Source organism: Bos javanicus, chromosome 19 (genome assembly GCF_032452875.1).
Source record: "Bos javanicus breed banteng chromosome 19, ARS-OSU_banteng_1.0, whole genome shotgun sequence".
NCBI lineage: Eukaryota > Metazoa > Chordata > Mammalia > Artiodactyla > Bovidae > Bos > Bos javanicus.
This window is the reverse complement of record NC_083886.1, coordinates 39360857-39383564: the sequence shown is the minus strand read 5'-3', so window position 1 is coordinate 39383564 and position 22708 is coordinate 39360857. Positions and strand designations below refer to the sequence as shown.

The 22708-nt window shown below is 47.0% G+C and overlaps 1 protein-coding gene and 1 pseudogene across 1 annotated transcript; one reads left to right on the top strand and one right to left on the bottom strand.

The window, feature by feature from the left end:
* Positions 1-1184: 1184 nt before the first annotated feature.
* LOC133231597 (dnaJ homolog subfamily A member 2-like) lies at positions 1185-2406 on the top strand (annotated as a pseudogene).
* Positions 2407-17994: 15588 nt separating this feature from the next.
* Positions 17995-19430, bottom strand: HOXB1 (homeobox B1). The gene is made up of 2 exons (XM_061389958.1): positions 18775-19430; positions 17995-18323 (listed from the first exon to the last, which is right to left on the bottom strand). The coding sequence occupies exons 1-2, from the start codon at positions 19352-19354 to the stop codon at positions 17995-17997; spliced, it is 909 nt and encodes a 302-aa protein (XP_061245942.1). The 5' UTR covers positions 19355-19430.
* Between the last annotated feature and the right edge of the window lie 3278 nt (positions 19431-22708).

Genomic DNA, 22708 nt, shown 5'->3' with positions numbered 1-22708 from the left:
CCTATTTGGAACCAGTCTTTTGTTCCATGTCCAGTTCTAACTGTTGCTTCCTGACATGCACACAGATTTCTCAAGAGGCATGTCAGGTGGTCTGGTATTCCCATCTCTTTAAGAATTTTCCACAGTTTGTGGTGATCTACACAGTCAAAGGCTTTGGCATAGTCAATAAAGCAGAAGTAGATGTTTTTCTGGAATGCTTTTGCTTTTTTGATGATCCAGAGGATGTTGGCAATTTGATCTCTGGTTCCTCTGCCTTTTCTAATTCCAGCTTGAACATCTGGAAGTTCATGGTTCACATACTGTTGAAGCCTAGCTTGGAGAATTTTGAGTATTACTTTACTAGAGTGTGAGATGAGTGCAATTGTTTGATAGTTTGAGCATTCTTTGGCATTGCCTTTCTTTGGGATTGGAATGAAAACTGACCTTTTCCAGTCCTGTGGCCACTGCTGAGTTGTCCAAATTTGCTGGCATATTGGGTACAGCACTTTCACAGCATCATCTTTTAGGATTTGAAATAGCTCAACTGGAATTCAATCACCTACTCTAGCTTTGTTCATAGTGATGCTTCCAAAGGCCCACTTGACTTCTTATTCCAGGATGTCTGGCTCTAGGTGAGTGATCACACCATCGTGATTATCTGGGTCGTGATGATCTTTTTTGTGTAGTTCTTCTGTGTATTCTTGCCACACATTCTTAATATCTTCTGCTTCTGTTAGGTCCATACCATTTCTGTCCTTTATTGAGCCCATCTTTGCATGAAATGTTCCCTTGGTATCTCTAATTTTCTTGAAGAGATCTCTAGTCCTTCCCATTCTATTGTTTTCCTCTATTTCTTTGCACTGATCACTGAGGAAGGCTTTCTTATCTCTCCTTGCTATTCTTTGGAACTCTGCATTCCAATGGGTTATTCAGTTTTAATCCTGTTTTCCTCTCTAGTAGTTTTAATAAAGAACTGTTGAGAGAAAGAAAGAACTGTAATTCCCCCATCACTACTATTTAATGATTTCAGCAAAAATTGATACTCCCTTTGGTCAAGGGGTTGAGTGTGACTATCTGCAAAGAAGATAAAATATGGCATGCCTGCTCGCTGTCTCAGCCCACACCGCCGCCGCTGCTGCTTAGGGCCCGGCTTCGCTCCTCCTGCTTCTCCGCCTTCTTGCCTGTGCGCTGCCGGGCTGGCCGCCATGGCGAACATGGCTGACAGGAAACTGTACATCCAGGGCGTCCCGCATGGCGCCAGCGAGAATGAACTGAAGAAGGCATATAGAAAGTTAGACAAAGAATACTATCCTTATAAGTCCAAATGCTGGTGACAGATTCAAAGAAATAAGTTTTTCATATGAAGTACTATCAAATCCTGAGAAGCGGGAACTATATGACAGATATGGAGAACAAGGTCTTCGGGAGGGTAGTGGTGGAAGTGGTGGCATGGATGATATTTTCTCTCACATTTTTGGTGGAGGCTTATTTGGCTTCATGGTCAATCAGAGCAGAAGTCGAAATGGCAGAAGAAGAGGAGAAGACATGATGCATCCACTCAAAGTATTTTTAGAAGACCCGTGTAATGGCAAGACAACCAAATGGCAACTTAGCAAGAATGCCCTCTGTGGTGCTCGCAGTGGCCAAGGTGAGAAGTCTGGAGCTATTCAGAAGGGTAGTGCTGGTCGGGGTCGAGGTGTACAAATCATGATCAAACAGCTGGCTCCAGGAATGGTACAGCAGATGCAGTCTGTGTGTTCTGACTGTAACGGAGAAGGAGAGGTAATTAATGAAAAGGACCGCTGTAAAAAATGTGAAGGGAAAAAGGTGATTAAAGAAGTCAAGATTCTTGAAGTCCACATAGACAAAGGCATGAAACATGGACAGAGAATTACATTTACTGGGGAAGCAGACCAGGTCCCAGGAGACGTTGTTCTTTTGCTACAAGAAAAAGAACATGAGGTGTTCCAGAGAGATGGGAATGATTTGCACATGACATATAAGACAGGACTTGTTGAAGCTCTGTGTGGATTTCAGTTCACATTTAAGCACCTTGATGGACATCAGATTGTGGTAAAATACCCCCCTGGCAAAGTAATTGAACCAGGATGTGTTCTTATAGTTCAAGGTGAAGGAATGCCACAATATCATAATCCCTTTGAAAAAGGTGATCTTTACATAAAGTTTGATGTGCAGTTTCCTGAAAACAACTGGATCGACCTAGACAAGCTTTCTGAATTAGAAGATCTTCTGCCTTCTAGACCAGAAGTTCCAAATATTATTGGAGACACCGAGGAGGTAGAGCTTCAAGAATTTGATAGCACTCAGGGCTCAGGAGGTGGTCAGAGGCATGACGCCTATAATGATAGCTCTAATGAAGAAAGCAGTAGCCATCATGGATCAGGAGTGCGATGTGCCCATCAGTAAACTCTGCAAACAAATTGCACAGGTGGATTTTCTTTCCACATTGGTCTGGTTTGTTTTCTGCAATCCAGCTGGAGCATCTGGTCAACCCAGATGAACTGATGGACATCTGTTGGTCTATGTGTAACTTTTTAAATTGGTATAATATCTACAGAGTATATAATTTAAACTAACCGCAAAGCTTTACATCTTTATCTCGACTGTTCTATAGCAGAATAAAAAACTTGAAAGGAAACAAGACTCCCTTTCACACACGGATTATAAATTTCAGTCCTGATATCTGTGCTTGATTTTTATCAGTTTTGTGTAGATTTTGTGTTTCATATTTTAAATTCAAATCCCACATTGTAAAGTTTCTATACAGTTTGTCCTGAAGCTTTGTGTTTGGCTGCACCTGCATGCTGCTGCTAAGTCGCTTCAGTCGTGTCCGACTCTGTGCAACCCCAGAGACGGCAGCCCACCAGGCTCCGCTGTCCCTGGGGTTCTCCAGGCAAGAACACTGGAGTGGGTTGCCATTTCCTTCTCCAGGCTGCTACAAATAGAATAAAGAATATCATAGCCTGTATCTATCATTTAGACGCATGGAAAAATGGGCTTTGCACACAATGGGTTTGGAGCTTACTGGGAACAATGGAAAAAATATCATTAGCTGAGTTGTGGTTGTAAAGTTTTGGGCAGGGGTGTGTTTCTTTTTCTTTCTTTTTTGTACCATCTTGTGAAAGATTTCTGGAACTGAATAATAAAAAGCAGTTGGTGTTTATTAAAGAAAAAAGAAAAAATATATGGCATGCTTGGAGTCCCTTAGCTTGTGAAATTACCAAGACCCATTATTTCAGCATGGTTGTCTCCAGGCCAGCTTCAACGCAAGAAAAAAGGACTGGTAAGATGCCTTCCCCTGAACAGTTTAATTTGTTTGACACATCTTATTGGTAAAAGCTCAGGTGAAGGGATACTGAAGACGGACGAGGGCTGGGATCTCTAAATATGTTGAAAATGTTATCTGTTCTTTCTCAAATATGTCTCTCCCCTTCAGGTATTTGCTCTGTGATAGCCTTTTCCCTTGGCAGCCGTTGAGTCTCTGTGCCTTGTATTTCAAAACTGATAAGGAAAGGCAGAGACCCTCCTGTGTTGCAGGGCACCTGGGGAAGAGAGGCCATATGTGACTTGGGCTGCATAGCCTCACAGCCAGTGCTCACCCACCTCCCCTTGTTGTGCAGGCCTCGCTTGGCTAGACAGCAGAAGGTAACAGAGAAGGAGAAAATAAATGGGCTTTCTCTGAAGGACTCACACATGCACTCTCTCTAGTGATCTCCTTATCTGCACACTTGGCAAATTCTTTACAACATCTGATCAAGGAAGGGCTTTTTTTGATGTTTCTGCATGTTCTAGATTTAGTGCCCTGCTGCTGGGATATGGTGAGATGCCCTTATCAGGAGCCTCTTCAGAGCCTTTTCCAGATGGCTTGCAAATTCTGTGTTTTTTTTTTTTTTAATTCTGTGTATTTTTAAATAAACATCAAACTAGTCCTGGAATGTGACTTCTCTGGGGCAAAAGCAATATTTGCATAAAGCAGGAGAGTAGATGCCAGACCCTAATCCAACTGTGTCCCTTCTCTCTCCCCTTCCTGTCTCACCCTAGACTTCCCATCATGTTAATTCTGCTGTCAGAACCACTCTGTTAGTCCCCAGGGTCAGGACTGAGCTACAGGAGGGGAAGCTCCTCATGGCCTCCAGGCTTCTGCCTTTCCGGCTGCCTTGAGCCTGACTCTGTTGGCCAGTGCTGGGAGGCTCACAGGTGGAAGGAGTTGGAGATTTTTGATCTGCTTATTACTCAAAGGCTTCAAAGCTCTGATCTATATGTCTACCATGATCAGGATCTCCAATAGAGTCGGGGAGGGGCAGGAGAGGTGTAGGGGGAGGCTGATTCACGTGAAAGCAGACACCTGGGCAAAAAAGCTGAAAACCTCCACTTCTTATCCGTCCCTGTATCACAACTCCCAGTACCTAGGAAGTCATAACATTCGCATACCCATCATAATGGGTTCTCAATGAGAACCTTTTCCCAAATTCATGTTAATAGCCCCCTTCCCCTCAGGCTTGCTGTAATATGCCAAACTTGATGTTGAACCCTTCAACATCAAGGTCAATTACGTTCAAAGTGCCTACATATTTCCAAACTTGGAGAAGACACCCCCCCTAAGTGGAAGATTCCTGAAGCAAAACCTCCCATAATGGACAAGCCCTGGACCATAGGGGTTTTCATAGAATCCAGGAGTCAACCAATATGTGACTTGGACTCTATTTGCAGGAATTCTTGATCTTTAAGGGTTACACCCACACATGTATATGCAAACACACACTCCCTAGTTAAACCTAGTCATCTTGAATATTGGGGTAGTCTGCTTGATTTCTCTTCTTCTACAGGAAAAAAGCAGTGACTTCAGACTCTATAAACAACAACTGGTGGTCTGAGAGCTAAGGCAGGATTAAGAGTAGGATGAGGTGGAAGACAGGCTGATATCCTAAATGCATTGCATCCAGATATGTGGACTTACATATAAATTCTAGAGGGTCAGAGGCAGAAAAAGGAAATGATATGTTGCTTTTCAGATATGTGATCTTGGGTACATTACTTATTTTCTCTGAGCCTTGGGCTCTTCATATGTGAGAACAATGATCATACTAACCTCCCAGAGATGTGATGAGATGTAAAGGCTAATAGCCAAGTGTTATATAAATGTCAACAACAACAACAACAATGATAACAAAAATAATAACAGCTGCCACCAAGAAGGGAAGTAGGGAAAAGCATTGCCAAAGAAGTAGCGTTATCTGGACAGCAGAACGGGAGAAGCTGCCTTAGCCCAGGTAAATATGCACTTCCTTCTCTTGAGATAAGAGGGCTGCTCCTTCTCACCTTCCACATTGTTTCTCTACTCTAATGCTCCTTTCTCTTCTCACAAATTACACAGACTCAGCTCAGCAAATGTTTGTTCCCCACAATGGCTACCAATCTGGCCACTTCCTCACCGACCTTGGGGATTTGTTTGGATCATAGTATCAGTGACTAATGCAGCCCTAGAGGTCAAGTAGATGGACACAGTTTGAAAGAGAGAAAGGATTCCTCCCATTTCTCACCAGCCTGCTCCACTGTCTTTCGCTGCTCAAGCTATCCTATCTGTACTAACAGAAATATAGTGCCCAGATCGAGGGATATAAATTTCCACTCTACTTAGACCTGGTCTAATCACACTTTATATTTTCTGCTCAATTCTAGATACTTTGTTTTGTAGAAAATAATAACTAAGGAAAAAAGAGCAGGATGAGGAAAGATCTGGAAATCAGGTCTTAGGAGAAACAAATTAAGGAACTGGAAATGTATATTACTCGAGGGGTATACATGACAGCTCCCTTCAAATATTTGGAGACATAGCCTGTGGAAAAGCAATTAAGAGCTGTGGGTTGCCTCCAGAAGCAGCAAAGGAGTAACATGCAAGTCCTAAGGAGACAAACTCCTATTCCATATAAAGGAGTATTTTCTAGTATATAAAGCAGTTCAAAATCAGGGGAATCTCCCTTATAAATTGTGATCTCCCCATTGCAAGTGGTGCCAACTCCAGAATATGGTAGTGAAGATCGAATGAGGGTATAAAGGATAAAGTCTTTACATTCCTTCCATATCCAAGCTTTTTGTTGTCCTTTTGCCCACTTTTATTTGTCCCACTTTCATTCTCTAAGTCTTTCTCAGATGGGCATCAGTGAGGTTGAAATAAGCAAGGAATTCCCAGCAGTTTTCAGCTTCAGCAGTGATATATCTTGGGAAACTTACTCACCTAAGGAGAAACAAAAGACTCTTGGATTATGTTCAGGAAGTGTGTGGGGAAAGAGAGAAGGGAACAGATTCCATCTCTATGAGCTAAGAAGCAGCTAGATGGCCATCAAAATATCCAAAGGCAATGCTGATTTGAAAGCTGGGTTAGTAGTTAATGGTATCTCATTATTGGGAAGGTGTTTCTCTCTACATCTGCCAGTTCAGTTCAGTGGCTCAGTCATGTCTGACTCTGCGACCCCATGGACTGCAGCACGCCAGGCCTCCCTGTACATCACCAACTCCTGGAGCTTACTCAAACTCATGTCTATAGAGTCAGTGATGCCATCCAACCATCTTATCCTCTGTCATCCCCTTCTTCTCTTGCCTTCAATTTTTCCCAGCATCAAAGTCTTTTCAAATGAGTCAGTTCTTCACATCAGGCAGCCAAAGTATTGGAGTTTCAGCTTCAGCGTCAGTCCTTCCAATGAATATTCAGGACTGATTTCCTTTAGGATGGACTGGTTGGATCTCCCTGCAGTCCCAGGGACTCTCAAGAGTCTTCTCCAACACCACAGTTCAAAGGCATCAATTCTTCTGCGCTCAGCTTTCTTTAAAGTCCAACTCTCACATCCATACATGACTACTGGGAAAACCATAGCTTTGACTAGATGGACCTTTGTTGGCTAAGTAGTGTCTCTGCTTTTTAATATGCTGTCTAGGTTGGTAAGCATCTTTTAATTTCATGGCCGCAGTCACCATCTGCAGTGATTTTGGAGCCCCAAAAATAGTCTGTCACTGTTTCCACATCTATTTGCCATGAAGTGATGGGACAAGGTGCCATGATCTTAGTTTTCTGAATGTTGAGTTTTAAGCCAACTTTTTCACTCTCCTCTTTGACTTTCCTCAAGAGGCTCTTTAGTTCTTCTTTGCTTTCTGCCATAAGGCTGGTGTCATCTGCATATCTGAGGTTGTTGATATTTCTCCTGGCAATCTTGATTCCAGCTTGTGCTTCATCCAGCCCAGCATTTCTCATGATGTACTCTGCATATAAGTTAAATAAGCAGGGTGACAATACACAGCCTTGACGTACTCCTTTCCCTATTTGGAACCAGTCTTTTGTTCCATGTCCAGTTCTAACTATTGCTTCCTGACATGCATACAGATTTCTCAAGAGGCACGTCAGGTGGTCTGGTATTCCCATCTCTTTAAGAATTTTCCACAGTTTGTGGTGATCCACTCCAGTATTCTTGCCTGGAGAATCCCAGGGACAGAGGAGCCTAGTGGGCTGCCATCTATGGGGTTGCACAGAGTCGGACACGACTGAAGTGACTTAGCAGCACACAGTCAAAGGCTTTGGCATAGTCAATAAAGCAGAAGTAGATGTTTTTCTGGAATGCTCTTGCTTTTTCAATGATCTAACGGATGTTGGCAATTTGATCTCTGGTTCCTCTGCCTTTTCTAATTCCAGCTTGAACATCTGGAAGTTCATGGTTCACATACTGTTGAAGCCTGGCTTGGAGAATTTTGAGTATTACTTTATTAGAGTGTGAGATGAGTGCAATTGTTTGATAGTTTGAGCATTCTTTGGCATTGCCTTTCTTTGGGATTGGAATGAAAACTGACCTTTTCCAGTCCTGTGGCCACTGCTGAGTTGTCCAAATTTGCTGGCCTATTGAGTGCAGCACTTTCACAGCATCATCTTTCAGCATTTGAAATAGCTCAACTGGAATCGCATCACCTCCACCAGCTTTGTTCGTAGTGATGCTTCCTAAGGCCCACTTGACTTCGTATTCCAGGATGTCTGGGTGAGTGATCATTCCATCATGATTATCTGGGTTGTGATGATCTTTTTTGTGTAGTTCTTCTGTGTATTCTTGCCACCTTTTCTTAATATTTTCTGCTTCTGTTATGTCCATACCATTTCTGTCCTTTATTGAGCCCATCTTTGCATGAAATGTTCCCTTGGTATCTCTAATTTTCTTGAAGAGATCTCTAGTCTTTCCCATTCTATTGTTTTCCTCTATTTCTTTGCACTGATCACTGAGGAAGGCTTTCTTATCCTTGCTATTCTTTGGAACTCACCATTCAAATGGGTATATCTTTCCTTTTCTCCTTTGCTTTTTACTTCTTTTCAGTTATTTGTAAGGCCTCCTCAGACAGCCATTTTGCTTTTTTTTCATTTCTTTTTCTTGGGGATGGTCTTGCTCCCTGTCTCCTGTACAATATCACGAACCTCCATCCATAGTTCTTCAGGCACTCTGTCTATCAGATCTAATCCCTTGAATCTATTTCTCACTTCCACTGTATAATCGTACGTGATTTGATTTAGATCATACCTGAATGGTCTAGTGGTTTTCCCTACTTTCTTCAATTTAAGTCTGAATTTGGCAATATCTGCCAGAGGTCTCAGAGAAGGCAATGGCACCCCACTCCAGTACTCTTGCCTGGAAAATCCCATGGATGGAGGAGCCTGGAAGGTTGCAGTCCATGGGGTCGCTGAGAGTCAGACACGACTGAAGTGACTTAGCAGCAGCCAGAGGTCTGAACAAAAACACCTCTCCCTTTTGCCTTTACAATCCCTTAAACCTTAAAAACCCTTCATTAAGCTTGCAGAATTGTGTGTGTGTGTGTGTGTGTGTGTGTATGTGTGTGTTGGAAGGAAAGGAAAGTCTACATAGAAAGATTACTATTCACACATATTAGGGACCCATGAGCTTTTCTCTCTCCTTTCCCAATCAAGAGCTTCGGACCTCAAGAGAGAATGGACCCTATGATTCAGGAAACAGCTCTCATTTCCAGGCTGAAATGGAAAGAGGCAGTAAGGGTGCTGAGTGAGACCCACTCTGACTCAGAAAAAACTATCTATGTCTGGAGCCCTGCCTCAGTTGAAAGGAGAGGATGGAAGAGGACTCCTGACCCCAGAGAAGAATCTGAGTTATGTCTCAGCAACTGAACAAACATTTACACTTGTCACCAAAAATAAAACTGAAAACTAAACTTGAGAATTCTGGGGAGAGAGAAAAGAGAGAGAATCCTGTCTTTTCTTGTTTTCCAAGGGAGAAATCTGAGATTGAGACCAGCTCAGCCCCTGGCCAATGCAGAAGATGTAAAAGCAATAAGTATTTTGTACTGATTAAATTAAATTCAAACTAGGATCCTGTTTTTCAGAGAACTACGTATAAGAGGACTGGAGGAAAAGAAAGAGTAAAGCAAAACATTTTTCCAGTTTCCACAACCCTTTGACTTAGAGACAGTATTCAAAGAGAGGAATTTAAAAAAAAACAAATTTTTTTTCTCTAGTGAAACAGAGGGAGTTTTTCATAAAGGGAGGATTCTGGAAGACACTCTGATTATTTTTGGTAGATTTATTTAACACACTTTTGAATTTTTTTTTTTTAATAGGATGTTGAAGAACCCAAAGCAAGGACTAATATTGAGCACTAACTGGATGCTTTTTTTTCTTTTGTTTTGTGTCTGTCTCTCTGTTCTTCATCATTACATTCTAGGGATAAGCACAAGCTCTTTTTCTTTTTTCTACTCAAGGTAGGAAGACTCAGGTAAAGTCTACTGAACTCTGGTCCAAACACCCAAATGAAAACCAGGGGGAAAAAAAATCAGCCCTCCAGATCTCTGGTACTCTGTGAAGGAGAAGTCCTGTTTGGGATTGTTTGCTTGTTTCACTTTCTCTTAATTTTGCTTTCCCACTGAGTGCATAGCCACATGCCACCCAACATGGAGAAATGACTCATAACTTGCCTCCTTCCTTTTCATTTCTATCCTGGGGATTCTGTAGAGATGGATTAGAGGAAAGTGAGCAAAAGGCCCTTTCTTTTCACCTCTATGCAGACAACTTTTCTTCAAAACTTCATTTTATACCACTTAACAGTCAAAACATAAATTCCAAAGAGAGAAGAGAAAGAGAACCTTCCCACACAGGTAACAATACTTGTCTCCCCAGATTGCTTTCTCTGACTGTTGCAGCCACGTGTGCAGAACTGTGTACAAGGTCTGTTTGGTTGTAGTTCGGAGGCACAAGAAACAGTGCTTGTTTATAGATAGGTCTGTGAACGTGTGAGAGAAGTTGGCATGTCTCTTTGGGAATGTGTCAAGGTGTGGATTTCAACGGGTTTTGAAATGCATGGCAAGGCAAGCCTGCAAACCCTTTCAAAGGTGTCTTTGCAAGCCCCATCTAATGCACCCAAATCACTGAATTTGAATTGCTGAATACAGACCCCCTGCAGGATTAGGAACTTGCCTCACCCCACCCATCCTTCAGAGAAGGCGTGGCCTTCCTGCCTTCCTCTAACTCCGGGTAGTGTCCCTCCTACCAGGCCCCAAAGGTGGGGATTGAAAACTGAGTTCTGAAAAATGTCTGAGTGAAGTAGAGAGACAGTGGAGTAACTGGAAGTGGTGGAGGGTGGGAAGCTCGGGGCTCTAGAAGATTGTGGGACAGCTCTTTCTGCCAACTGCCAGCCTGTTTCTTCACACATGCCTCGGAAGCTTTTCTTCTGCACAGCTTGATGTCCAGCTTCTGCCTCTTCAGACTCCCCAGCCCCCAAAACATTAGCTTCCAGCAAAGGCTGTGTCTGAAATGGAGAATCAGAGAACTCTGGTTAAAACTGTCAGAACCATGCCTAGGACCCTTGAACCTTTGAGTTTTTTCAGGTCACTGCTGAGGAATTCCCTCCCCCAACTCCGTTCTTCTTAGGGGGCCCTTGATCTAGAAATCTAACCCCAGAGAAGAACTCCAGGGGCTGGAGGTGATTTTTTCTTTTCCATGACACTTTTCGCTTCCTTTTTCTTGCTTTAAGTTAGGTGACCAGGATCCACATGTGTAGGGCTACGGTGGGACTGAGCAAGAAGATGTCATTAATTCCCAACAATTTCCAACAATGGTAACTAACCACACCAGAATGGATGATCTTCCCAAGAGTTCTGAGAAACTTCCAGTAGATAACCATTATTGCCCTTGACTTTCGTTAAGCATTAAAAGTAATGCTCCCCTCAATGTTCTCTTTCAGACCCAAACAAACCTAAGCACTCCCATGTGTGATTTCACTTTATTGGGCCTAGAAGGGGAGGACATCCCAAACATTTTCAGAAAAGGAAACGTTGGTCCATTGGTGCATAAAGGACACCGCACTCTGTGGAGTTGAGTTGAGTGATGCAGAAGAGAAAGGAAGACTTGTCCGCAGCGGAACCACCTGCCTAGATCTCCCTACAGAAGGACAGTTTCTTTATTTTCTATCAACATTTCTACCAATCTAAACATCCAGCTGGGCCTTCAAACCCTTGACATTTCTAAAATTGAGTCTTTTCTTGAGTTTACACTTGCTACAGTAAAGGAAGCCCAAACAAAACAAACAAACAAAAACTCTATGGGTGAGCCCTGGGAGCACACTTGTTCTGGAGCTGCAAAGGGAACTCTGTCATTAGCCTGAGATAAATACCTTTAATGAATGAACGGAAGTCGAAGAAGAAAATGCCTCCTAGGTCCCCATCCATCTGTCGCCCTACTTTCATTATTTTCATATGAATCCATTGATCATGGTAACGCTCTTGGACTAATTAAACGTCTGAAATGACATCGTTTCAGAACACCATTTTGGGGAGTGATCGACTTCTAGACAAGAGGAATTTGCTTCAATATTCACTTGTCCAGCAAATATTTACTGAACATCTACTATGTTCCAGGCATTGTTAAAGGCACTAGAAATACAGCAATGAGCAAAACAGAAATCTCAGCTTTCATGCATCTTACACTCTAAACAGGAAGTTAGAGGCTATTTTCATATGTGGATGCTGATAACATGCATGTCACTTCTTTATTGTCTTCGGGCTTTTAGTATCTTGGAAAGAGAGTCCAAGCTATTACAAGTTTACCAAATTTTTCTACCATTAGATGTAGTTCAATGACACTAATAACATGGCCCTTTGCAGTCCTGGATCATGTCCCCAACCTGACAGTCCCATTTTAGCCAATCTCCATACACCCCTTCCCCAAAAAGACAATCATTTGCTGAGTCGCCTCTCCTCTGGGAGGCCCAGGCACTGGTCCAGCAAGAGTGGAGAGACCAGGGCATGACCCCACGACCGGGACCCTTCCCCCGCCCTCTGGCCTCCCCTGGACAGGCAGCTCCTCTGGGGCTGGGGGGTGGGGGGCTGCAAGCCATTCAGGGCTGAACTCTCCATGAACCAGGAAGGAAGGGGGTGGGGGCTGCAGAGCAGAGCCAGCAGGAGCTGGCTGGGGAGGCCAGGCTTCTGGGCAAACCTCTCTGGCTGAGTAAATACTGAGCTGCCTCATCTCCAAGGTGGGGGTTGAAACAGAGCTGTCAGGCCAGAGTAAACTGAAGGGAGCTTTGGGGCCTCTGAGGAACAGAAGGCACATGTTTTGTAGGGCTCCCTCCCTCCTAAGTTCACCCTCCAGGCAGAAAGGGCTATAGGGCTCAGAATTGTCTAGACCCAGGCTAGAGATCTTGAGAGCTGGAGGAAACTGACTGGAGTGGGTGGGGGAGAAACAGTCATCTTAATTAGCTCTAACTAAGCCTGTAGGCTATATACATACAACATGATGCTCTCCCCACCCCTCCCTACCATCCCCTATCCCAGACCAAGTTTAACATTCTTTCCCACTTACGTCTTCTATTATCAGAAGGAAGGATGAGTAAAGCTGAAGTGAGATAATGCAACTTATATTAAAGACTGGGAAAGCAGGCACAGAGAGGTTAAGTGACTGATTCAAGGACGCCCTTGGTAGAGGAAGCTCTGGTCTCCTGACTTCCTACAATATTTTTTCTTCTCTGTAGCACCTGATTTACTTATTTCCCAATGAAGAGAATGACAGTGGCCAAGAGGTCCTACTTTGAATGGGGTCAACAGCTGCTTGAGCCATTCTGTTCTCCCAGGAATGGACATTAAATATTTTGCATCTCCAACTCCTGTTCTATGAAACTGCAAAAGATGAAGCATCTGGAATATTGTGGTTGAGTCATATGAAGGAGGGCATGCAAGGAAGTTCATAGAGCTAGGACCGAACCATCACAAAATAAAATCTGGCACAATTGCAGGGGGTGCCAAAGTCATGGACAACAGTGAGAATGTGCTCTCAGAATTATACAATGAGACTGTCTGGCCCAAAGTATGTCTCATTCTGATGCTGCACTTGCTATGAATTAGTATTCTGTGGGGCTACCCTAAACATTTTCATTCATAACTGTTTTACTTCCCAGCAGCAAATTCCATGGTTATGGTACCACAAGAGTCTGCAGGTACGGTGCTGGAGGATGAAGGTTAGAGAATGTCTGCTTCTAGAATACCAAGGCCAAGCACACCTCAATAAAAAATGTCTTATATGAATACCTAAAACAGAAAACCTCTACTGCACACTGCCAGGCAGTGTTATCTAAGCATGTCTCTTGTATCTCACTTATTCAACTTCCCTCATTTTACATCTGAAGAAACGGAAGCACAGGGAAACTGATTAACTGGCATAAATTCACTCACCCAGCCGATAAGAGAACCACACTAAAACTAAGGGGAACCACACTGAAAACTAAGCTTCACAGAGCCCTTGCCCTCCACTACTCTAAATTAGGAACTCAATGTGTCTGCCTTCAGGGCTTCTGACCCACTCTCCCAGTAGAGAAGGGAGAGACAGTGCTGGAGGCCCAGGACAACTCTCCTCTTCTGCAGGTGAGTGGGCTGAGACCTGGAGGAAAGGGTCTCGACCAGACCCACCTGAGTGTTCTCAGCTGCTCAGAAGGGAATCCCTTCTACCTGTCCTTAGCTCCAGAACCTGTCTCTAGTCTCATCCACCATTCAGGGATCAGACAAGACATGAATGTGAGAAGTGAAAATGTGTGTGTACCCCAAAGGGTCAAGATGTACCCTGGAATTGATTAGGGACATGTTTCCTTTAATAATTATAGGTGTTATCATGGCTCACATTTATTTATTAGGGGCTGCTCCCTAGCATTGTATACATATAAACCTATGTATTAATATCAACCCTATGAAATAGATGCCCATCTTGGAGAAAATTAAACTGGGCAACCTGCCCAAGGCCACAAGGCTGTGAGAAGCAGGGCCCACCATGTAGCCTCCACTCCACCCAACCCTCTGAAGGATTTGAACCCACGTATCTTGGCCTTCCTCTCAGGTTCATCTGGATCTCTGTGCTCTTATCATCAGGAGATGCCCCTAGCCTCCCTACCTCCTCCACGCCCCATCCCACCAACTCCCCTCCAGCAGCCCAGTGGTATTGGTGCGAGGAATATTCATAACAAAGACATCCACGTTAAAAGTAAGGGCTTTTAAAATCTCTTTTTCTTGTCTCTCTCATCCAGATCAAAGGGCCTCACATTGGAAGAACAAACGCTGAAGAAAAAAAGCAAATGAAAGAGGAAAAGTTCACACTTAGGGCTGAGAAACAGATGGTGCAGAGGGTTGGGTGGAGTGGAGGCTACGTGGTGGGGGAGGGGCCGGGAGCTACTCCTCAGAAAACTTGACAAACTTTCAACCTGAGAAGAACTTTCCCCACCATGAAGAATCAAGGGGGGGAGGGTGTATCTTTATTTCAAGAGTTTTCTTTTCAAAACAGGAGACTTTTTAGAGATCTGGTAAATGGAGATGTTGGAATAGAGGCCTTTAAATTTTGCAGAAAATGTGTTTTCAGATTTCCTGGTAAATAGAATTCCCTTTGTCCCCTCAATGGCTGTGAAAAAACCACCTATCTGAAAGGCATGGTGGAGACTATGAAGGAAGCAGCGTGTCATCTATTCTGGAAAGTTTAACAATGTGTTTTTGCTTGTTTGATTGTTTGTTTGTACCGACCACTCCTTTGTCATTTTAGATAGGAAAATATAGTGACCTTTTGTTTCTGCAATAAATAACTTCCGTGTAGACCAGTCTGAGGCCTCAGATAAGTAGGATTTGGGGAGAGTACAAAGCAGGAAAGGAGTTAGGATCAAAGAGGATGGGGGGCGCTCGGATGTATTGTGGATTCTTTTGAGCAAGCCTGTTAACAGAGAATTTTGCCCCTCAACCCTCCATGGGGTGGGGGGATCAAATGGTTCCTTCTGCTGGCCAAAAACCCAATAGATCAACCTCCCCTAGGCCCTGTGAGCCCCAGTCTGAGGTCCAGGGTCATCATCCTTTGGGTCCTGCTCTAACAAAAGGTCCTTCCTCCTCCTTGATTTTCTGCCCAGTGGCCCAAAGTTTACAGGATCCAGAAATACCCCAATCAGAAGGCTCTATCAGCTGACATCAAATGGCTGCAAGCAAAGGGAGTTTTGTTTCCATAGACACTGCTCTGTGCCCTCTGTCAAGGTGACCCCTTTGGGGAAACCGACCTTGGTGGCAATTTCAATTACATGCAGAAAAGCAAATAGATTTTTTTTTTTTTTTTTTAACACAGAGGGCAAAGCATCAGCTTCTGGGAAATCTGAGCTTCCTCTTCCAAACCACTTGTCTTCTTCTCCAGCTGGACTGCGCAATTATTGATAACTTGGCCTCTCCTATAACAGCACCAATTTCATAAGGAAGCAAATGCTCGGCGTTTCTTGCGCACACTGCTAGTCTTTTTCGCTCCTTGTCTTCCTTCGAAAGGTCGAGAAATCACTAGATAGAGTGGATAAAACGCCCCCTTGGTCCTGCTGCTCGCTCCCAGCTGTCCTGGTCCAAGGCACTGGGGCTCCCGGGATCCCCGGAATCAATAAACCGGGCGGGAAGCCGCAGACCCGCGTTCTCCGGACTGCACTTCAGGGCGGGAAAGCTGACGGTTTGCTACCGTCTCGGCGCTGCCCGACCCTGGCCCCCTTCCTTGCCCCTGTCTCCGCCGACCAAAGGGGACCTGTGGTCAGTGGGACCCGCCGGGAGACAATTGCTACCCGCGTGGGCGCGGTGTCGGCTTGTTTGGAAAGCCTGGGGGCGCTTCGAGGTAAAAAGGTCATCGCGGGACTGGGGTTTACCTCCTCCGCCCACCCCAGGCCCTCGAGGCTCCAACCTGCCGCTGTCTCCCCCGCACCGCACCGACCCCTCGGCCCTTTCTCCGCGCCTCCCGCGCCGTCCAGCGCTGGAGACCCGGGCGGTCTCTGTGAGCCGGATGGACCGCACTTCGGAGGCAGCGGGTACGGCCGGAGTCTCCCAGCCGCGCCGGCTCCCGGGCGCCGATGTCCCGGTTGGGTGGAAAGGCGCCGGCCTGGGGGCGGGAGTGGAGGGGTTAACCTGTGTGCCAGTCTGAAGTTTGTCGGGCGACGCACCCTCTGACTTTCTCTAAGCAAGAATCGGCGGGAACGGGACAGTACACAGTCTTCCCAGCAAATATTTACTGAGGCCCACTTTATGCCAAGCCTCGCTCTGGATATAGGGGAGGGAAGAGGGGGAAGGGGTAGAGGGGCCCTTCCCTTCGCCTTTCCCCAACTTCCTCCTCTTTTCACACCCTTTTCTGTTCTCTCCAAACAGATCCACTATTCTTTCCTGCCTTTCTCCTCCCTGCAAGGTCTCCAAACTGTTTCCTCCCCACCGCCTTTCCCCTCCAGGTCTTCCCACGTTCCTCCAATGACCGGAGGGCTGACGGCTGTCAGATTAGGAAACGGGGGACCCGGTTCTGCTTAGGCCCCACCCAGTAAGTCCTTCTTTTTACCCAACTGAGATCATAAAGCTCAGATGCTTCCAACTCAGCCAACTTGCATCTACTCTTTCCTCATCTCTCCACCCCAGCGCTCTTGGAGAGAGCCTCCTTTACCCCTAGACAGAGGAGCAGAAGAGGCGGGAGGAGGGGAAAACAGAATTTATTGAAATGAGGTAGCTGGAGGTACAGAGAGAACCCGGTTGCTTGGGGCTCAGGTTTCCAGAAAGAGTGGTGTCTCCACTGTCCCAAGGTTCAGAGAAATGCTTGATGCTGGTCGGAGCTCTCCCTGCACCTGGGCTTCCCTGGGCTGGCTGCACCAGGGGTGGGGGTGGAGATGAGGAAGAAGGTCCTGGCTTTTCCAGGAGGCAATAAATAGGGGAGGAACTAGTTGGGGCGAGCCTGCGCCTTCCTGGTAGAGGCTTGCTGGGGTCCAGCCTCAAACAACATTCCAGAAGTCTCTGAAGTACCAAGTTCCAAAACATTTTGGTAGCTTCGAGATGAAGTCGCGGGTGGGGGGGGTGGGGGTGGACAGGTCTCAGAAAACAACCTCTGGAGGCCGCTAGTGCAATACAAATGTGCCAGGAGGGGGTTAATAGGGTTCGATGGGGGTGGTGGGGGGAGCTTTTTGGTCTGTCACAAGGCAGCTGGTGCTACTGTAAGGTCTGTGGCAACTAGAGAGATTAAGCGTTGGTTATACGCCAGCACCCAAATACCTCCCACACAGGAAACCTTCTCTCTGTCCCGGGCCTAGAAGGGGGAGTTAGGATAAGAGTGCAGGAGAGGAGAGTCCTCGAAGCTCAAAGGCACTGGACTGAACAAATGGAAGTTGGAAGGGAAAAGAGAACCCGGGAGGTTGGGACTTGCTCCCACCCTACCCGAGGGCTGATACCCAGATTAGAGGCAGAGGGAAGCCCTTCCCTCGCATTAGACAGGTTGGGTCTCCCGTGCCTCTGGTCCGGTAAGGTCCCCAGCCATCAGCACCCTGCCCAGACTGGAGGAAAGCAGTCCCCCATTCCTCCCAAAGGCAGCTCTGAACTGGCGCCCCAGGCTAAATAGTTGAGCTGAGGCTGAGATTAGGGAGAACAGAGGAGAGGGCTGGACAGGACTCCTTGGTGCTCTGGTGCTGAGGAGTCCCGGGTGGGAGGTTTAGTTCAGGAGGTGACAGAGCTGGGCGAAGCTTCCGGGGAGGTGCACGTGGACTGGTCGGAGGTGTCTCCAGTCGCCTCCTTGGGACAGCCTGGAGGGGCTGGGGGCACCCGGCCTCCCTCCCGCTCCCGCTTCTTCTGCTTCATGCGCCGGTTCTGGAACCATATCTTGACCTGCGTCTCATTGAGCTCCAGGGTGGCAGCGATCTCCACCCTCCGGGCCCGGCTCAGGTACTTGTTGAAATGAAACTCCTTCTCCAGTTCGGTCAGCTGCCGAGTGGTGAAGTTGGTGCGGAGGCCACCTGGCGCGCCCAGGCCCAGCTCGGACACCTTCGCTAGGGGCGGGGCAAGAGAAGGGCCACGTCAGTTCTCTCCTCTTTCTCCTTCCCCTCCCCACCGCCCCCCTGCCCCGCCAGCTCTGCACCCCCAGTCACCATTCTATCCAGCTTCAGCTCTCAAAGTTTCCATGGATCACCAGGCACCCCTCCAGGCAACCTGGAGCAGCCCCCACACTTCCACCCCCCAGCTCCCCCTCCTCGGAACACCAGGTCCTAGGCCTGCGCTGAGCACACAGATCGAAGTAGGGGTGTGTCTGGAGACTTACTCTTAAGGATAACTGGGCACTCACTGGGTGGGGAGACCCCACCTGACCTGAGACTGAGCACAGTGCTCTTACCTGCCTCTACCCGGTGGTGCAGACGGGAACCCAGCCCAGGACACCTCAGTGCAAAAGCAGCAGAGCCGCTCTGAGCCCCTAGAGAGGGGGTGGCCACATCTGAGCCCTACCTGTCTTGGGTGGGTTCCTCTTAACCTTCATCCAGTCGAAGGTCTGGGCTGTAGGGGTGCTCGTTTCTGACGTGCAGGCCGATTCCTTGTCCTCGGAGAGGAGATCAGCACAGGCCGGTGCAAAGCTCCCTGTCTGCTCGTTCCCATAATGGGGCTGTGGTGGAGGGTAGGGCCCTGGGCCCACTCCAGCGGTTCCATAGCCATCGGAGGACAAGGCCCCTAGCTGGGCCCCGTAACTTGAAGGATGAAAATAGCCTCCATCTCCTTCCAGCTGGCCCAGAGGGTAGTACTGAGAAGACCCGTAGCTGGCACTGCAGGCAGCCGGGGAGTACCCCGAGGTCGCAGAGCTGGGGAAGGGCACCCCTAATGCCGAGGGTGGCTGTTGGGCCAGATAGCCTGAGTTCTGCTGCAGTGCAGAGCTGGGCAGCCCCCCACCATAGCGGGTCTCGCCTGCATAGCTGTCAACAGCAGAAGCCGAGCTCGAGGGGAAGGAGGTAGGGGCGCTGTGGGCGCTGTAGGCGCTGGGTCCCCGGTTACAGAGTGGGTACTCTAAGAAGGAGTTCATCCTATTATAGTCCATGCGTGGAGGCCGCAGGAGGGTCGGCCCGTTTGGGGGAGACACCCTCTTGCCCTACAACCTTTCGGCAGTATGTCACAGCGCCGAAGCTTGCATCCATGGCCTAACCCAGCTCGCCTGGGCCAGCGCTCCCCCAGGAAGGGGGTAGGGAGTGGGGGTGGAAGGGTGCATGTGATCTCTCCCAGGCCAATGGGCGCAGCGGGCCACAGTTTGGCAGCCCCAGCGCCCATCCATCACCCCCCAAGCATTAGCATGACAAAGACACTTCAATCACCCGCAGCCCATCCATCTGAGGGCGACATGGAAGCGTCAAAAACATCTTTCTTCAAAGACTTTTGGAAAGAAGGGACCAGAGGGAGAGGGGGCAAAAGTTAGAGGAATATTCAAGACTTTCCTCCCCTCTCAGTCCCCAAGGCCTTCAATAGGCTCCTAGGTTATTAGATTTGGACAAATTCAACCCAGCTGCCCTTCATTCTTCCCACCACCGCCCCCCTCACCTCACAAAGGAGCAACCCCCTCCCCAAGTCTGTAGACCGGGAGATGGGGAATCCAGCCTCCTTTGCCCAGAACTCCCACTCTGAGTTTCTTTCTCCTAATTTGGGGTGATGGGCTAGAACAGCCAAGTGAGGTATTTTGTCTTGGGCCAAATGGATGACTGTGAAGGAAGAGGGTGCAAAAACACCTAAGGGTGTGAGGCAGGGCCTAGAATCTAGAGAAAGAATTCATTAAGTGAGGGGTGGAAAACTGGCATTTCAAGGAGCAAGACAAGATGACAGAACTGCGGAGAAGAGGATGAGAAATGCCCCATTCCCCTCTCCACCTCTCTACATAACCACTCTCTCCTCATTCACACATCCATTTCTCTCCCTCAGCTTCTTTTTATATTCTCTCTGTCTCAATCCATCTCTCTGTTCCTCCATCTCTCTCCATATTTATATTCCTTCCCTACCTATCCATCAACTCATCTCTCCGGATGTATTTATCCTCTCTCTAGCCATCCATAGCTGTAGTTGGCTCACTCACTCAGACTCAAATAACTCCCTGTGTCTCTCCAGAGAGCCACAATGAGCACAGAGCTAGGTGATGTTTACTTACAGGTGAAGACGAGGGAATTTTTATTCTTTTCCTGAAATGCTTTAAACTAGTGTAGTGCATTCTTCTGGTTCCTTCCTGCCCCACACCCCTCTCCCCCAAAATCCCAAGCCTCAAATCCGTAAATTCAATAGCAGTTATATCTTAAAGATTACTCAAGTTTCCAAGGAATTTTGTAGAATAGATCAAAGGACTTTGCTTAGAGAATGGGAGCTTCTGAGTGGCCAGTGGCGGGTCTTGAGGCTCAGGAGGGGAGTCTCACCCCTTTCTGCTGGGTGTGTCTGTTGGGTTATGGTTGGGGGAGGGGAGGGGAACAGGAAGTGCCTCCTTCAGTCCGTTCAGACTGAGATGGAACTAGAGGGAAGCTCTTAGGTAGAGCCCATTGATTCCCCTCCTCCAGACTCTGGGGACAAGAGCTTGGCGCAATCTAACACCCACGCTCATTTGTAATCTGTCAGGGTGTCTGCCTGGCTGAGCCCTGGGGCCGGGGCTAGGGCAAGTCCAGGAGGGCAAGAGTTCAGAGGAGGATCTCTGTAAACAACTGAGCTAAGGGGAGGAAGGGAAAGCAGGTGGGACAGGCCCAGAGAGGACCCTCAAAACTTCTCAGGTTTCCCCACCCCAGAAAGGGCAGGGCGAGTCCTCATCTCTCTGCAGGAGGCCCAAAGTTGTCTCTCTCAGTCTCTGTGTCACTGCTCCCTCTTTCTGTTTCCCAGTTCCCTTGCTTTGCCTGCTCTCTTCTACTTTCCGTCTCTATCACCAGACTTGCACTGCCTTTCTCTTTTCTTAATAACTGTGAGCCTTACTTAGCCCCCAACTATGAAAAAGCTTAAAGCATTTCACAGGACCCCTGCTTCCCTCCCTCTGCTTCAGAGGAGCAGGACAAGTTGTGGGGAGGGACCAGCTGGCAACTCTTTTAAGAGAGATGCAGTGGGGGAGGGTGAGAGACTGTTCAGTGCCAAGGGATGAGGATGGACAAAGGAAAGGAGGGTTGAGGTGGGAGGTGGAAGTTGGAGGGGGCAGGCAGTGGCTGCAGAAGGATTGACGAGAAAAGGAGTATTGAGGTGAGAGCAAGCATATTTCTGTTGCCCTTTTTGGATTGGTAGATGCTCCCAACTGTTTCCTCTCACTTTAAGATGTCCTCCACAGAGGCCTTTGGAAAAGAGGGAAGAAGGGAACCAGGGTTTCCCTTCAAACCTCACATCTGAGCTAGGCCTTTATCTGACCTGGCTGCCCTTCTTCTGGGAGACTTGAGACTCCACTTTCTACATTTCCCTCCCAGGGAGAACCTCCTCACCTCATCCCTTGCTCTTCTAATCAAGGAAACAATTTGAGGTCTAAAAGAGGAAGTAAATTCCAAATCAGATTGATAAAAGAGTAGAAATCATTCTGGGAGTTGGGGAAATGCAGTCTCCCTAGTTAATAGCTGAAGTCACCAATAGTCTATTATAAATACAGAAGGAAAGGGATGGAGCAAAAGTGCCTCAAATTGTACTATCAAGTGCAGTAATTGTTTAGGCCTCAGCATCCCAATTCATCCCTGAACCTTGCTACCTTCTCCTATGTAGCAGAAAGATGAAAACTTTCCAGATTTCCTGCTGGCTTCCATGGTGGCTCAGCAGTATAGAATCCTCTTGCAGTGCAGAAGACATGGGTTCAATCCCTGAGTCTGGAAGATCCCGTGGAGGAGGAAATGGCAGCATTCTTGTCTGGGAAATCCTATGGACTGAGGCTGGTGGGCTACAATCTACGGGGTTGCAAAGTCAGACATGACTGAGCAACTAAATAACTCCCAACCCCAGCAGAAAGGACTGAGAGAAAAGGCAACGTGGGTTCTTAGGTTCCCAGTCTCTTCCTCCTTAAAAGAAACCTCACTGGCCTCTGGCTTGAGGAGAAAATCGATGGAGCCTGGATTCCTTGTTAAACCCACAGCTGAGGGCAACCAAAACAAAGTAATCCCCATCTGAAGTAGCCTGTGGCCTATAGGAGTATCTGGTTGGCCAGATTAAATTCACCAGGGATGGTCTGTGTAGACTCAACACCAAAGTTAAAAATGGTTGATTTCCTCTTTTTATAACCTATTTAGACATATAGGTGAGCAAGGAGAACACAGGAATATTTAGAACTGATACGATCTTTGAGAGATGCTGGTCCCTATGCCACAAAGGCAAGACCATTCAAATCAGAATAGGGATGTGTTAGTAGTTTATACCTGATTCTGGACCTTTCAATGGAGGAAGCTGCTTTAGGTGAAGGTTGGCAGAAGCA